The 17,980-nt window shown below is 46.7% G+C and overlaps 1 protein-coding gene across 2 annotated transcripts in view; it reads right to left on the bottom strand.

The window, feature by feature from the left end:
* LOC135812540 (fibrillin-2-like) overlaps positions 1-17,980 on the bottom strand; it is a 41,114-nt gene that overhangs the window by 10,180 nt on the left and 12,954 nt on the right. For both annotated transcript variants that reach the window (XM_065325869.1, XM_065325870.1), the window contains exons 3-5: positions 9,448-9,564; positions 6,310-6,441; positions 1,428-1,559 (exon numbers count right to left, since the gene is read on the bottom strand). In XM_065325869.1, the coding sequence (XP_065181941.1) occupies positions 1,428-1,559; positions 6,310-6,441; positions 9,448-9,564 (381 nt within the window). The remainder of the gene's footprint in view (positions 1-1,427; positions 1,560-6,309; positions 6,442-9,447; positions 9,565-17,980) is intronic.

Genomic DNA, 17,980 nt, shown 5'->3' with positions numbered 1-17,980 from the left:
GTCAGGTGTCTGCGAAGGTGGTCATAATGACCGACCTGTTTTATGGCTATTATCAACCGTAATGCGAGAGGATCAGCTGAAAGGACTACAAACCGCACGAAACAGTGCCATTCGCTGTATCGATGGCAAAACGCCTCGGACAGCCATGCAGTCGCTGATCACTACTCCCTGCTCACTCCCTGTACCCTGTCAGTCTGCTATAGCGGCAGAAATATTAATGACCATCTGGCGGTGAGTTCACACCCGCACGAGCCCTGCGCTCGCCCAGCTTCTGACTCCGCACAAGGCACCCCTGCCTTCCCATCAGCAGTCAAATGGCCTACAAAGCAGGCAAACCGTAGCCCCGCCGGTCAGCGGAGATTTTCTGTTGCTAGTGCTCTGCTGTGGATCGCTCTCTCTCTCTGGTGAGGTCGGCACAATTACCCTGCTACCTGAGTTGAAACATGCACGTGTACCATACGCCTGTAGGGGGCAGTTCGAGATACTGCTAATCGCTCTGCTCTCCCTCCCCGAGCAGTTCAGTTTTACTCACATAGTATCACAGATACATCGTTTTCTTCCGCCGTCCCCCCCCCCCCTCCCCCGTTTACTCGAGATTATGAGTTTCCTAATCTCTTGCTATGTGCTTCCAGTGACTTTACTAAGTTCTTCCATAGCAACTTCAAGGCTAATCATTTTCAATCATTTTACTGGGTCGTCATTCCGTTTGAATGTGCGAAGCAAAATAAAAAAACAATCAACCAACCGCACCGGAAATGGAGCGGCGGTAATCTTAGGATGGTGAAATGCAACAACTGGCAGCATTCCCGGAGCACAAAGTTCAATCAAATGCAACTGAAGAGGCGGGAATTTCATCCACAAACTGAATATCAATAAGCGATTGGTTCCAGTTTGAATGGTTGCAGGGGACCAAAACAAAATCGCCTCGATCGTCCTGCCCTTCCTTTTCTTCACCGCACCATTTCTGTTTAAAAAAAAACATTAAAGATAAAAAGAGAAGGATAAAATGGCACGAGTTACGAATAACTGTCCACTAACATCACCAGATCTTTATAGCTCGTGCGACAAGAAGGGATGACGCTGTCAAACAGTACTGAGACATTCAACAACCTGACTCCTAACTCTAACACTTATCTTCTGGCAGACTCAAATAGATAACCTTTCAACTTGGAAGGCTGAGGTTACGAAAGGTCCAAGATTGGAAGGACAGCTCAACGAAGAAGAGTCCAAGCAAAGGCCCAAAGCAACGAAGAATTTTCTATCCCGTCAACTTAAGAAAAATTTCTACAAAGATTGCTGCAAGTTGCACGATGATGACAAAACTGAGTTAATAAGACAATTCGAAATACAGGGCTCACTACAACTCGACGACGCAATTGATGAATCGGTTAAATTGGCGGAAGAAATCTGAAGATCATGCAGCTTACCTATGCATGTAGAACCTGTAAATCCGTCCAGGCATCGGCAGTAATACGACCCCACAGTATTCACACATTTTCTGTTTCCAGGATTAGCCATTCCACGACAGGCATACGCGCCATTGGCACATTCGTTTATATCTGAATGAAATGCATCGTAAAGTACCAGTATGTTGAATTTTGAAATCTATTACTGACAGTGTAGAAGATAGTAAAGAACTGGGTAACTAAATCTTTAAGGTTGCGCATGACATCTATTCAAAAATGGGATTCGTCATGACGATATATTTCAATTAAATTAATTAAACAGATAATAGGAGTGAAAGTAGAGTGTCAAATGAAGGGTGCAATAGGGTAGCGCAGTGGAGATTTGCTACTCAGGATTGGGGTCAATTAGACTTTGGGTGGGAGAAGCAGGAGCATAATCCCGGAGGAGGCTACATACCATGTATTTTAGAGCTACACTAGTTCGGCTAGCTAAAAGTATTGGGCTTCACCGACAAAACCCTACGCTCAGAGTGACATACATGTATGTTGTTTTGTATGCATGTTGCATAATGTTGAGATCTACAAAATGATGAGAAAACATGCCGAATAGAAGGGTGAGAATGATTGTTGGGAAGTATGAATAGTTTTCAAAACGAACTTTGAAGGATGAAGAATATTCATACTAAACAAGCATAATTATAATACACATGCACATGTACAATGTACACAAAACGTCACTATGCTATCAGTGCACGTGTAGATTCATGTAGAGCTCAGTCCTGCTTCTGAGCAATGATGAAAAGAGTATACTGTATGGTATCGTACAGAGAAGGATCTTGTCGAACTCCAGACGTAGTTGTCCCATAGGCGTCATTGCATGTTAGGGATAGGGCGTTACTGCCAGCTGTTCCCACCGTGTTCTGTAAAGCAGCAGTTTGAAAGCTCATGTGGGCTGCTTCAGTATATTTTCTCTTTAGCTGAGTTATCAGAATTGAGATCGTGAGCACAGAGACCATTACCACAAGACTGATAGAGATGGCGAAGGTCACAATGGAGACGAAACCATCTTCAATTTATCATTTGAGTTAAGGTGGCTCCTACCCCTCGGGTCCAATTTATTTTGTTTGAAACGTGGCTACAAACGATTTTACTTTGTTCCGCAGGATATCTAGTGTACGGAGGCAAAATGTTATCAAGTTCTACCGGCCGGTTTAACTCGGGGGAGGGGCCAAACATAGCATACTCACAATTGCCAATTTAGGCCAAAAAACACCGGAAAACCACTTTTTTGGCCGTAGCACTCGTAGTTACCCCATTTTTCTTGATGTCCAACATCAGGAGAGTAGTATACTTGCTAAATACCAGCATAAGCTTTAGAAGTGGGTAGAATTCTGCTAGAAGGTGACCTTTTTCTCTTTTGGAATCATCCCATTTCAGCGCACATGTCCCACATATTAGCCCCGCCCACAAGTATTTGACACTGGACTTGCCCTGTATTCGATGGTTATGCTATCATTACCTAATAATGGTACTGTGTAGCAAGTCTGAGGAGGTTCTACCGAAGGTAACTCTTGAAATAAAACTTTGAAGTGTCAAGTGATGCCATATTTTCAAGAATCAGCACATTGCACTGGGACATTGTCCAACGCCTTAGAACTCCCGACTCCACCATATGACAGATACGTATCTTGCAATAATTGATTGCAACATCTTCAGAACATAATAGTAGAGCTTTGGATCAAGTTTTAGCAGTTTCCACCGAAGCTAACTTCCGAAATAGAACTTTGAAGTCGCCCACATACTAAATGCCATAGCTGAGCATGTGCATTGTGTGTGTGGTCTAAAGGCTTTCACAACTAGCTCCAATGCGGCAGATACCTGTCTTACATTACTTGATTGCAACATCTTCAGAACATAGTAGTAGAGCTTTGGATCAAGTTTTAGCAGTTTCCACCTAAGCTAACTACCAAAATAAAACTTTGAAGTCGCCCACATACTAAATGCCATAGCTGAGCATGTGCATTGTGTGTATGGTCTAAAGGTTTTCACAACTAGCTCCAATGCGGCAGATACGTGTCTTACTTTACTTGATTGCAACATCTTCAGAACATAGTAGTAGAGCTTTGGATCAAGTTTAGACAGTTTCTACCGAAGCTAACTACCAAAATGGAACTTTGAAGTCGCCCACATACTAAATGCCATACATGTAGCTTAGCATGTGTATTGAGTGTACATGTATGCTCTAGTGTTTTTCACAACTTTCTCCAACATGAAGCCAATACTGATGTGGAATTTTTTGACTGCTTTGTCCAAAACACAGTGCTGAAGCAATGCACATTGGGCACTTTCTACTGGTAATGAAATTATTATTATACAGTGTTTGCTGCCAGCATAGCAAGCAATACTGCTATACTACTTCAGTAAATGCGTATTCCATTGGGTACGGTCCAATGGCTTTTCACTTCGCATCTAGCCACTGTTCTTCGTGCATTTCTTGAATGCTTAGTCTCCGTGGTAATGAAGCTAAGAGCCACACTGGAGAAGTTTCTACTGAAGGTAACTATCAAAAATATAAAATTTCCAAGATGCTACTATTACATAAAGTAGCTGTGTGCAATGCCACTCTGTTGAACACAGTAAGCAAAATTGAGCCACTAAAACCCTATTTGCCAGATATAAGCTGTTGAGACTGATAGCAGCTAAGCTGTATGATCTGATATGGATGGCGGTTCCACACTGACCAGCACATGTACACGTGCACAGGCAGAACATACAAGTAATACACCTAACGTTACTTCGAAGTCCATCATGTAAATACAAGCGTATATACAAGCATCACTCCTGTTCTCCACAACCTGCAGTCCTGGGCCACTCCAGCTGGTCAGAGTGCAATAATTTCTGCAGCAGGCTTGGCTTGGAAAGCTAATCACAATTGCCATGGCTGCAACATGAGTATTACCAGCGCTTTTACAGCGCTACTTGTATTATATTATTGTCAATCCATTGTGGTGCATAGCACTCGTTTTCAACAACCGAGTTTATGTCATTAGTTGCATATCCAACGCCAATAGAAAAAAGAAGGGGTGGGGAAAATTACCACGGTTCAACACTAGTCATATTGAACGGCGTTATGCCATGCCAGGCGCGCACACAAAACGCCCGCGCGAGTGCGCATGCATGTACACACCCGGGTAACACACATTCGTGCGACTTTACATAGCCTGCACTGTCGTTCTATGTCATAGGAGTGAGTGCACACACATATATATGAACATGTAGATTGCCTAATTTTGCATACGTAATAGAATTCTGTAAGTATACACACATGTGCGTGCACATAATTATAGATAGACTGAGCGGCATACGCATGAGTGTGTGCCGATAGGGCCACATGCCAATTATCGGATTAGTCTGTGAAAGTTGCACGGCACGACAAACTTTCGGACAGTCTAAATATATGATACAATGAATGTGGAATACCCACCAGTGTGTGAGACCATTTCATACCTATTTCGCAGCGTTTGTGATTTTCGGAGCGTCCCTGTTGATATTTGATATCCTCACTTGGTTGATGACACAGTCACAAATAATTATCAAATTCACCTCCAATGCCATCCAATCTGCGTTCCGCGATACATGTACAGTGTTGAGAAAAGCCATGCAGCAATAAAACAGTCGAGACTCCCAAGCAGAGGATACAATTCAACAGCGTATTGAAGTCCGAATTGTTGTAAACAATTTTCAAGACACAATAACAACATTTGAAGTGCGTCTTGAAACGTGTTTGAAGTGCGTCTTGAAACGTGTTTGAAGTGCTTCGATGTATTTACCTTCGATCTCCCTGAATCGATCCATCCACAGCTACCCGACGAATTTACCAGTCAGTGCGGGAGATGATCGAGCAAGTTATATTTGAACGGATCGCGAGATGTCAGTGGCACTGGCAGGAAATCTACACAAGCGTTTTCTGAAATAATTTTCTAAGACTCAGGCGTGATTCAAGAGCGGACTTTGATTTCTCCCTTCTTATAGTACGAGCACCAGTCGACATTGCATTCTTGGAAAATCTTCTGCGAGTGCTGCCTTCCCCTTTCATAGAAAGAACGAGTGAAGAGGGACACTAGCAGCAGGTTCTAGCTAGGTCGCCAGAATTGCAGAAAAGCGAGAAGACGTTTCCTACAACGGTTGATCGCACAAAAATCATCGCTACTGAAAAATTTACTGAAAACTTACACTTTTCAAACGATGCGCGCGCAGAAGGTGTGAGCCACCTTAAAGTTGGTTGTATTTGGGTGGCGGATTCGTGGATATACACGCAAAGCAAAGACAGGAGAAAATTCCAGTGCGCACATATACTTGAACAGGTGGCGTGGAGACAAGAATCCTAGTAATGCTAGAGACCTTGTGCACGCAGTAACAACATGACATTGGTTTGTTGTTCTTGTGTCAAGGTTTGACTGTGTGTACCCTTTTTTTAGCGATACACACATGGAATGTGAACATTGAAAACAGGAAGTGCAGTATACACACATTGAACGAGCTGTAATCCGACATTCGAAACCCTTCCACAAATCTGGGAGAATTATCTGAACATGAGGTCATAACTTCTTCCGAATAACCCTACAGTCTGAAATGATGTATCTGTATGGCCCCTATTTGCAACAGCTGCCAATCACAGCCCGGTACATCGAAATTTCACCATGCATTACTTTAAAATAAAAGATCAGGGCACCCCGTGAGAAACCCTTGAGTCTGGGGGACTGTCCTAGTAAATTTGAATAAAATTCTCTTGAAGAATCTCTTCGCATCGGCCTATGTTTTCACTGAGTCTTGAGATGTTGCAATAAACCATTAGTCAAATAGTTCATGCATCTGTGAATAGGGAATTGTAGAAAGTACTCACCGTCACATTGCGACCCAGCATATCCAGGAAGACAGGGACAATGGTATGAGCCGTTCAGATTCTGGCATTGTCTGTTGTCACTGTTGACCATTTTGTTGCAATTGTTTTTGCCGTTTTGACATTCATCAATATCTAGATGCCCATTAGATTAGAATCCGTTGCGATGTGTTCGGTACACATGTCCGCATGTCCAAACAAGCACAAGCGTCAACACCAGCAGGCATAAAACACAGAACCAGAAAAACGTACCTCTGAACTTGTTGCTAATGTGTCATCGTAAGGAGACCCAAGCCTTTGCTCAATGTGAGACAGACAGATATCCATACATACAGACAGACAAACAGAGAGACACACACAGAGACAAAGACACGGACACACACACACTTACATCAAATCTTGCTCAATGTGCAGGGCAGGCATACTTTGTGAATGATTTCTGCCGATCTGGTTACTGTAAATCAACACTTAATTTTGGTCGGTGAGAAACTTTGGCAGATCTCGAAATGAAACTTCTGGCCGTTATTAAACCTTGGCAGATTGGAGTTTTCAAAAACGAAATCGATATGAAGTTGTTAATCTAACATGTAGCAATGGCTCTATTATGCATCATTTGCCTCGATGACAAATTTTGGAATGACATTAATTATTTTGGCCGGTCGGTACCAAGCGACGAAATTAGCGAAATTAAATCGCTGAGAAAAACTACCCAGTATATCTAAATGAAATGGACGGTAAAGTACGTGGAATCTTGTAATATATTTTTCGAAATTTCACGAGCATATAAAAGACCCAGCATAATAAATAATTAAGGTTACCCACTATTTAACTCGGGTGGTGAGCCAATTAAATTATTGTGAAAGAAGAAGGACAAAATGTTACGAGCTATTGTAGCTGGCCGCAGTCTCTCTCGGAGGCAAATGCACACGGGTCTCAGTGAACACACAGTAACTGGCAATTGAAATGTAACTATAACTGACAATGAAATTAACTGGAGGGGGGGGGGACTAACTGTCCACGAACGTAACCAGATCTTATACAATAAGCGAGTGCGACAAAATGGCACAAAACTGACAAGGAACATGTTGTCTTTCTTCTTTCACAATAATTACCTACAATTGATGATTTATTTTGTATTCCATAAGGGGATGTATATTTGGGAAATTTGGGAAAATGTGTGTCGCTCCCTACTTTGGAGATTGTGCCTTTCCTGTGACATGAATTATCACTCGACTGACTAACGACCGCGATCCAGAGCACACGAGAAGTCCATCGAACCTTCAACTGGGTTGACCTGCAAGAAAGCACCACTCCCTGTTCAATTTACTGTGTTCCAGTTGAGCTTGAATAGGCTGAGAAAGATGATTCTTTTTTAAGTGGACGATTCAAATCATCCAGTCTAATAATGCTGGTGGATCATCAATCTTCCCCTTGTGCCCGATTGGTGCCTGGAAAAGACATCTTTATAATATTCCTTGCGTCCGTCCCAGTTTGAAAACATATACTTCAAGTACAACCAATGCTGTAGACAGCAAGCTGTTTCGGCCATAAAGGCCTCATCAGTACAGCTACGAGCTAAGTAGTTGCAAGAGTAGATAAACAAGAGCGTACAACTCCGGATCTGTCCTGCACAATCTCCAGTTTTTTTCTCTTTTTTCTACAAAATCCACATATCTCCAGACACTGTGGTGAATAATGGAGTGTGGTGGTGGGGCTCATTAAGCTCCGCCGACCAGAGGTCTCGGCTTCATAGCTCCATGGACGCACCAAAGGGATATTGGGTAGCACTTTCCCAAAGGTGCTCGCCCTTTTTTCGCCCTTTTTGACCCTTTTTGGAAAAGCCCGTTTCTTTCGCCCTTTATTGCGTTTTTGGTGAATATCGCCCTTTTTGACCTTTTTGAGCTGAAAAAGTGCTAAAATCTGTTTGCTCATGCATGCGATCACAGTTTCCGAGTGCTCGATATCGCGATGGGCCTTGGCACGCTGCTTTTTTGGGGGTAACACGCTGGTGAAGCTTGTGCCTGGTGTACGCAATGCTGTAAACAGTGGGTTTTTTGAACTTTACTTCCTGGTTTGCCTTTCTTGGACCCATAAATGGAAGAGTGCGTATTCATTTCTCATCTTGAGTTCATATCTAAACATGTGTCATGGCTATGCTTCACTGAAAAAGAGCACTTTTTGCCTGTTTTCACTGAAAAAAGAGCACTTTTTCAGCATATTTTGAGGGACGCGAAAAGCACTTCGTGCGAATTAAAAGAGCACCTTTGGGAAAGGGCTAATATTGGGTAGGGAGGATTAAATTGAAAAAGAAAACAGAAGAAAGAAAATGGAAAGATTGTATTGCTCAGTGAGCAAAAGAATAAGTTGAGTATTGATGTGAACGCTGTTAGACCTTTAAATTCAAGAGGAGACTGTCTGTGAGGAGAGATTACATGTATTTCCAAGCAAGGTAGGACAGTGTACCCTCTTACTCGCGTATGCTATGAGTGGCCCAGTGCCATTTTGTTCTGAGGAGATGGTGATAAGCTGCTCTCTTGAACTTTTGGATGATCTTTGGGGAGATACCCCCAACCACGGCGGATTTTGTTGTTGACGTCACCTTTTTTCAGAAAAACGCGCTTCTTGCCGAAGAGCAGTGTGAGAGCACGTGTTGGGCACCGACATTGTAATGTAAGCCCGACCAAGTGCACGAGGCAAAACTTTCCAAAAGACTAGCAGCGCGTGGGTGGTCGAAAAGATTACGTCAACAAAAAATTCCGCCGTGGGCCAACCAATCCGCGCGGATCCCGGAGTTGCACACTCTTGTTTATCTACTCTTGGTAGCAGCTACCAGCCATGGTGCAAAGAGGCACCACAGACATTAAGATAGCCCGTCGCTCTAGCGCCAGAGTGCTCAAGCTACAAAAAGTAGTGGGCATTGCGCGATGCCGCAGCACTAGAGCAGCCTACTGACAAGACGAAAGCCGAGGAACGTAATACTCAATGCTGTAGACAGCAAGCTGTTTCGGCCATAAATGCCTCATCAGAACAGCTACGAGCTATGTAGGCCGAGCTACCAAGCATAGTTAATAGTTCAGTCGTTTCTTTAGTCAGCCGCAACCTTGCAATTGTCGAAAGAAATATGCAGATGAGGTAGCTCACCTTGGCATGTAGAACCGTTGTATCCATCCAGACATCGGCAGAAATACGACCCCACAGTATTCACACATTTTCTGTTTCCACGACACGCATACGTGCCATTGACACATTCGTTTATATCTGGATGAAAAGGAGGGTGAAGTACCACTATGTAGAATTTTGCAATCACGTTGTGACATTCAAGAATACTGAACACTGAAAATATCTGGCATACTAAATTTTTCAAAAAGTAATTAGTTGCCTACGATATGAGCGGCAATCAGCGAAAACGAGAAAAAGTCGATTTGTGACGTTCAACGACTTTTTGATCGCGCTGCGAACAGCACGACGACTTCTTGAACTCCTTGCTTGAAGTAATTTATTTTGAAGTTGAAGTGGTGTCGAGTGGCGACTCCAGTGTTCTTTGATCTTGTTTCAATGGCTGCGGATGCCAGAGCTGTTCGCAGAGCACACACGGCAGTCATTGTATACAGCAAGCTCGAGCCTGGTGGGGGGTGGATGCTGAGGTAGCCGCTGAAGTTCAGAATGGGGATGAAACGTTCTTTGGTTCCGAAATCGATGTCGACAGCGAGGCGGAATCGCAGCCGTCATCTCCTGCTGCGATGCGGCTCAAGGTGGCCGATGACTCGTCAGAGTCTGAAAATGAGGAGTCGTCAACTGAGATAAATTCTGAGGCTTGGGCTAGTGACGGCAGCGACGTCGTGTCTTCAGCTGCGGAGGAAGAAATGGAAGACGAGATTGAGGAACGACGCCACGCAGGATGCAACTGCGAATATGTCGATCATTTATCCGCACTCATCAGCTATTCTTTGTCATTATACTTGCTTACTTCAATATTTGAAAAGGATTCAAGCTGCCCACCCACCTTCGAATACTGAATATTCATTGTACACATACATCGTATTCATGCATTGCACCGATTTGGAGTACGTTTTTTTTTTTTTTTTTTTTTTTACTAAAAAACACAGCCCTACTAATACTCTTCCCCTGATTATTAGTACTAGAGGACAACTGCAATGACGCTGGACAACAAGACAAAGGGGAGTAGGGGCGATGTGCCGATGTGGTTGGCGAGGCTCATCCGACCGGAGGTCTCGGAATCATAGCCTACGACCAGGCATCGTAAGGAATGCAGCTAGGGAGGGAGGGAGATCAAGTGAGAAAGAGAGAGAGAGAGAGAGAGAGAGAGAGAGAGAGAGAGAGAGAGAAAGAGAGAGAGGGAAAGAGGGGGGGGGAGGGAGGGAGAGAGAGAGAGGGAGAGAGAGAGAGAGAGAGAGAGAGAGAGAGAGAGAGAGAGAGAGAGAGAGAGAGAGAGAGAGAGAGAGAGAGAGAGAGAGAGAGAGAGAGAGAGAGAGAGAGAGAGAGAGGGAGGGAGAGAGAGAGAGAGAAATAAATAAATAAAATAAAACAAGAAAGAGATGAGAAGAGAAATAAAACAAGAAAGAGATGAGAAGAGAAATAAAACAAGAAAGAGATGAGAAGAGAAATAAAAAAGAACAAGAAAGAGATGAGAAGAGAAATAAATATAAAACAAGAAAGAGATGATGGACGAGGGTAGTTACTCATTGACGGGTGGCATAGCCTCACAGGGAGTCCGTAGCCCAGAGCCAATTCTTTTGACGCAAGTGGCGATGGACCTTCGTCTTGAAGGATTGGAGAGACTTCAACTGGGGCATCGGATCCGGAAACATGTCTTGCGGAAGCCTGTTCCATTCATCCACTACACCATATGGGAACGAACGCTGGAGAAAGTTGGGGGCCGTAGGGAGGAGCACTGCTTGTAGCTGATGCTGGTGGCGGACACGGAGCTGCGACCTTGTCCGCGGGACGAGGCTAGCTTCCTGGCGAGGCGGCACGAGCGCAGAGAGATCTGGATGGTCTTGAAGGCACATTAGCTTGTACATGTACGTGAGAGCGTACACTTGGCGGCGGGCAGCTAGGCTCTGCAGCAAGGCGTCAGGACCAATGATAGCAAGGGCCTTCCGCTGTACTCGGTGGAGACCTTGCAGGTGTGAGTTGGCTGCGCCCATCCATGTCAATGGTGCGTACTCGAGTACAGGGCGTACGAAGCCTCTGTACGTTGTCAAGCGTCCTTCACGACCAAGGAAACTTGATGCTCGACGCAGAAATCCTAGTCGGGCTACGGCACGAAGAGAAACATTGCGGAGGTGGCGTCTGAAGGTGAGTTTGCTGTCGAAGGTCACTCCCAGAAGCTTCAGCTCGTCCCCACAGGGAATATCATGGGCTCCGAACGTTAGGTCTGGGAGTGGCCAGGGGTTGCGGTGTTGGCCAATATGCAGCAGCTGCGACTTTGTCGGCTCAAAGCGAATTCGCCATTGTTCTCCCCAGCTACTCAATCGATCCAGGCTAGATTGCATGTCTGCAATGCTGCCAGCAGAGTCATGTCTGGATCGTATGATGGTGTACAGCGTGGTGTCATCTGCGTACACACCCATTCGTGTTGATGGGGAAAGACAGGTCTCAGCATCGTTGACATACATCAAAAATAAGGTGGGTCCCAGGATGCTGCCTTGGGGTACGCCAGCTTTAATCTGGAATTGAGCAGATTCCTGTCCATTGACGATTACGCTTAGTGTGCGATTCCGCAAATAGTCCCGTAGCCACTGCAGCAGGCTACCGCCAATACCGAGAGTGGCCGCTTTGTGTAGGACGCCGGGGTGCGACACGCGGTCAAACGCACCAGCAATGTCGCAAGCCAGGACGTGGGCACAGCCACCAGAACCAGCTGCCAGCGACCAATCATGCCCAAGCACTGCTAGTAGGTCCGCTGTTCCAAGGCCACTGCGAAATCCGTACTGCTTGGTTGACAAGAGATGATGTTTTTCAAGGTGATTCACAATTTGACAGTTCACAATACGCTCCATCACTTTGGAGATGATGGGGAGGAGGGAGACTGGGCGGTAATTCTTAGGGTTGGATAGGCTGCCCTTCTTGTAGACTGGCACAACTCGAGCACTCTTCCAGGCCTTTGGCTGGACACCCTTACGGAAGCACAGGGCGAAGAGAGACGTGAGAGGCGATGCAAGTTCATGGGAGCACTCTTTCAGCACTCGGGCAGGGATGTTGTCCGGACCGGACGCCTTGCCAACGTCGAGCTGGTTCAGGAGGCGTTGCACTGTTTGCAGGCGGAAGTGGATTCGGCTAAGTGGGGTGACCCCGGGTTGGCGAACATGAGGGAGATCCCCCGGGCCCAAGTCATCATCTCCAAGGCTACATTTATTGGCGAAGTAGCGACCAAGGCAGTTCGCTTTGGCAGCATTCATACGGAGTTGGTGACCAGCGTCATCTACCAAGCATGGTATAGACGAGCCATGACTGGCGCCAGCAGCAGATTTGAGCTCCGACCACCATTGCTTGTCTTTCAGGCCTCCGCGTGACAGTTTCCGACGAACTATCAGTTCCCAGGATGTGCGAGCTCCCACATTCGCGAGGATAGCATCTTCTACTGAGCGCATGAAGCAAGCCTTGCGGGCTTCGCTGAAAAGATTGTGTCTCCAGGCCTTCCATGCCTTGTCTTTAGTGTTCAATGCTGTGGTGCACTCAGGAGTCCACCATTTGGGGTCTGCTGGGCGGGTAGCAAGCTGCTTGGCGGGGATAAATTTCTGCATGCCACTGGAGATGACGTCACTTAGCTTCCTGCAGGACTCTTCAGGGTCGTCAGTCACAATGGTGGACCAGTCAGTAGTGCAGTAGAAGGCCCGCAGGCGCCCCCAGTCTGCCTGATTGTAGCGCCAGACAGTCCTGGAGGTAGCTTGCTCAGCATCAGGGGTGAGGTAAAAGTCGGCAAGAACAACCCCATGGTCAGAGCGACCAAGTGGCGCTTTGACAGTGGTGTCGATAGGAACGGGCATGTTGGAGAGGATGAGGTCCAGGGTGTTCAGACCCCTAGTCGGCTGCAAGACATGCTGGTGGAGTTGATGCTCAGCACACAATTCTTCTAAGGCCTCTCCAGCTACAGCTGTTTTGCTGCTGCAGAGCCAAGTCTCGTGATGGACATTAAAATCCCCAGCTAGCACTATGTGAGTGCCGTGAGTGCGGGCCACGTCTAGTGCAGGTCCAAGATACTCAATCAGACAGGTGTCGTTGTCCGCACAGGATCCAGGCCGATACAAGGCACCGATAACAACAGATTGTTGCGTGGAAAGACTCACGGCGAGCCAGAGGACTTCGTGGTCATCAGTGGGAATCTGGTCGAGGTGCACTACTGGGAGGCCGGACTTCACCCATACAGCAATGCCGCCACCAAATGCATCCCGGTCACGTCGGATGGGAGGCGAGTATCCTGGAAATATTGTCTCAGAGGCTACGGTCTGGGCCGAGAACTTCATTTCTGTGATAACCGCTATGTCGACGTTATCGTTGAGCAGTGCATGCTGCAGCTCTCCCAGCTTGTTGGTGAGGCCAAATGCATTGGTCACCAGCCAGCGGAGCGGCGGAGCTCCACTGATCATTGCGGGGTGCCAGCAGATGCCGAGCTGTCGCCGTCAGCGCTGTCAGCACCATCCAGTGTAGGGTCACCTCTCGCAGCGCCGGCAGGGTGTTGTCGATTGGGCTTCGGGCGGTCTCGGTACTCCCATGGCCGGGCGTATAGAGGCCTTGGCCAGAAGTCCGGAGTTGTCACGAGGCTCAGGTCTGTGGCATCTATACAAATCCTAGCTGACACCTTTCCCGTCTGCGTTGTGTGGATGCTGCTGTTGTGAACACTGGCCGTTGATCCCACTGCCTCAGCGCCCCGCTTCACGAAAGTTTTGATGCTCTCTTCAGAGCAGTTTGTACCTAGGTTGCCCACAAAGATTACTGTTTTCTTGGCCCTGGGGGGTTCCTGTGCAACTAATTGCCAGCTGTCGTCAGCAATGATGTCCAGGGTCTGGGGCTCGTTGTCGTCGTCCTCCAGCTCCAAGTTGCGCTGGCCAGCATGCTGCACGTCGCCCTCATCAGTCGTGGCCGGCGTGGCATCCTGGGACTGGTCCCGCGTGGCATCCTGGGCCTGGCCCTTGCGCGTACGGGTACGCCGTCGACTCTGCGGAGTACGAGTTCTCTGGGGTTCGTCAGCTGTGGCAGGCCGAGGAGAAGCAATGGCGGACTCCCTGAGGGCGACAACCTCCTCGTTCAGCCCTGCGATTTGCCTCGATAAGTCGTCAATTCTGTTATTCAGTCGTTCTTCGCGGTCTGCGGACTCCGTTACCAATGCTGCTAACGTCTTCATCACATCTACTACCGACGACTCGATCCCGGGGAGGGAGCACAACAGCTTTACCTCGGAATCCGCCAGTCCACGAACGGCAGATTTAGTTGGAGGCATGGCGGAGGTGACCCAACGCTATCAGATGCCTACCTAGTTTTCTACTACTACTACAAACTAATACCTAAATCCTAATGTTTGAAACCAGGCCGGCCTGATGCCGGTGTTCCTGGCGAGAAACTGTGGGACCCTCAGAGCGCGAAAACATGCACCCTGCTCCAAAGTTTGAAATTGTTAGAGTACGTATTGTATATTGGTGAATACACCCGTTTAGAATCGGAATATTGAACTTTTTCTTGGCTGAGGTCCTTCAGTAGATGTGGTTCAACAAATTTCAAACTAAAAAGGAATTTTGAAAATGTTGACCCTAAGGGCTGTTTTCGCTGGTTGAGGCCCATATATCAATTCTATTAGGAGGCGAATATTGGCGATTTAATTCAACCAGCTAATGCTGAAGAAGAGATATGTGCGACTTCGGTTATAGTAGGGGAAGTGTGAGTTGCTCCCTACATGGGAGCTCGCGGTTTTCCTGCCGACTTGAATTCTCACTTGAGCAGGGAGTGGTGTTCTTTTGCAGGTTTGCCTGGCGGACGGTTCGATGGACTTCTGGTGTGCTCTGGATGGCAGTCGTGGGTCAGTCAAGTGAGAACTCAATTCGGCAGGAAAATCGCGAGCTCCCATGTAGGGAGCAACACACACTTCCCCAGTTAATTAACGAGCGAAATCGCTCGTTGAGCGCACAAAGGGTTAAATGAAAATTACAATGTGTACCTGCCGGACAATACTGACGCATCTTCTTTCCAATAGATGTTTTGTTTCAGATATTTAGCGAGAAAGAATAATTATGAAATTACTACATAGGCATTTTTTGGTGGCAAGTCCATTGCCGGGACGTCCATTTCCGAAAAGAATTCCATCTTCGTCTCGATGCTTCACACTACGACTTGGTACGCTTTCCAACGGCCAAAGAGAGTTGGAAAGCTTGTGTCTTTGTGGGTAACTTGAACATTTGGGCTCATGCAAAATCGCACCGATTTTGGGATTTCCCCACAACTTTTTGCGTCAGCAAAAATGTTGTGCTGGACCGCATTCCTGTCACTTCGCAGTGGCTTTTCGTTGGTGCAGTTTGTATTATGGAGTTCTATGACATTTTTGGGTCTAACATGATCATGGTAAAGTGCTCTTTCGACGAGAAAAGGGCTTCAACTGTAGCTTTAGAGCAGGAAAGAAAATCGATGCTGATGGTTAGAGGGAAGACGTGATTGAACGATTTCTTGGCTGTTTTATGTTGGCAAGTCAAATATTCACCCTGCCGGGGCGTAGGCAGGTTAGTTTTTTTCAGCTTCGGCCGTTTTTACCTCTGCTGCTGAACAGCCAGATTCCTGGACGTCAACTGCCGGCCAAGCATGTCATTGTTACGTACGGCCGGCCTGCTGCGGGTGTTCATCCAAATATAGTGTGATCTACAGCGGGGCGCCAAGTTTGTCCATTGATGCTGTCCAGCCAACTTTGTTGCTGCGTCTTATCAGCCAACTCCAGTGTCATCTGCTGTGAATATGACAAATTTGGCCATTGCTACTACTTCTAGTCCGTCACATACAGTATTATCTGCGGAGAATCTGCCAAGTGATTCGTCCAGTGCAACTGGTCAGCCAACCATTGTGGCATCTGCTGCAGGCCTGGTGAATGTTGCTGTTTGTCAATCAACATGTAAAACCATCGACCATGTATAAGTAATCACTCGTACATTGTTCACAACGCAGTATGTTGCTGGGCACCCATATTCGCCCTTCACAGCCAGTCAGCCACTGATTTTCCTGCTGGTGGTCATCCGTATATGCCAGCTTTTTCGGTCGGTCGGTACCCGTATGTCGCGTACTGCATTCAGTTGCGCATTTTGCCAGCTGCAACTAGCCAGCGAGTTATCTCACATCATGGTAATAATGGACGTACCTCACAGTGCTGCCCCTGCATGGGCTCTTTGGCCACGTGAATGAGTGGAGAGAATTTCACAAAAAAATTCGGGGTTCCAGTAAGTAGCGGCAACACCCCGACCGCTCAGCAAGCAACTTCTGCACAAGCAGCAAGTTGTTCGGGTGTAGTGTGAGAGCCGGCGTCAATCTAAGTCTGGAGGCCGTGGAGAATGATCATACCATGATGGCAGAGATGCTGCTATACTTGAGTGGCACGGAAGTGGATGGATTTGATGTGGCTGCCTCCTATTCTCAGTAGCGGTATTGCAGCAGAGGAGGCTAGCCGAGTTCTTGGCAGCCACCAAGAAAAAGCTGGAATCGCCCACAGCGGCAATCTGACAAGTGGGATGTTTTACAGCCACACCTGTGCCGAGGGCATATAAATCCCCTCAGATACCACCTGGGCTGAATTATCCATCAGGCAAGTGTACATGATGATAAACAATGTCTGTTTTGGGCTTTTAAGGTTTTCATTTTGCATTGAATGAGTGGTCAGACCATGCAACGAGCGTCTTACAAGCGGATGAGTATAATGTAGGGGCCTGGTGGGTCATGCAATTTGTGTGCAAGGGATGTATTTACTCATAATTCTCGGTGCTTTGCCGCTAAACCAGGCAGTGATGAAACATCACTATGATCCATGGACATGAAAAACAGAAACCATTATAATGTATATTATGGGTACCTACGAAAGCATGAATAAGGAATAACGAGCATGAATGAGACAAGGGTACCTGCGGAAACATGAATAATGAATACGAGCATGTATGCGACAGACACCAAAAGTGTGAAATAGTTGAGTACCTACGAAAGCATGAATAATGAATAACGAGCATGAATGAGACAAACACCGAAAAGTCTGAAATAGTTGTGTAGCCGATTACCGGATATCTGGTATCCTATTCTTACTTTATCCTTGTCAGTGAAGTGTAAGAGAGCCCCAGTGCGGCTCAGAAGTGCGAAGGGTGCGAATGCCTTCGGGCAATGAAGAGAGAGAGCGAGAGAGAGAGAGAGAGCTAATGCCACAGTGGCACAATTTCGTGGGTGTGAATATCTTCGGGCAATGAGAGAGAGAGAGAGAGCTAATGCCGCAGTGGCACAGTTTGGTTGGTGTGAATGCCTTCGGGCAATGAGAGAGAGAGAGAGAACTAATGCCCCAGTGGCACAGTTTGGTAGGTGTGAATGCCTTCGGGCAATGCGCGAGAGAGAGAGAGAGAGCTAATGCCGACGTGGCAGAGTTTGGTGGGTGTGAATGCCTTCGGGCTATGAGTGAGAGAGAGAGCTAATGCCGCAGTGGCAC

The sequence above is a fragment of the Sycon ciliatum genome, chromosome 3 (genome assembly GCF_964019385.1).
Source record: "Sycon ciliatum chromosome 3, ocSycCili1.1, whole genome shotgun sequence".
Lineage (NCBI taxonomy): Eukaryota > Metazoa > Porifera > Calcarea > Leucosolenida > Sycettidae > Sycon > Sycon ciliatum.
This window is presented reverse-complemented; position numbering and strand designations above follow the sequence as displayed.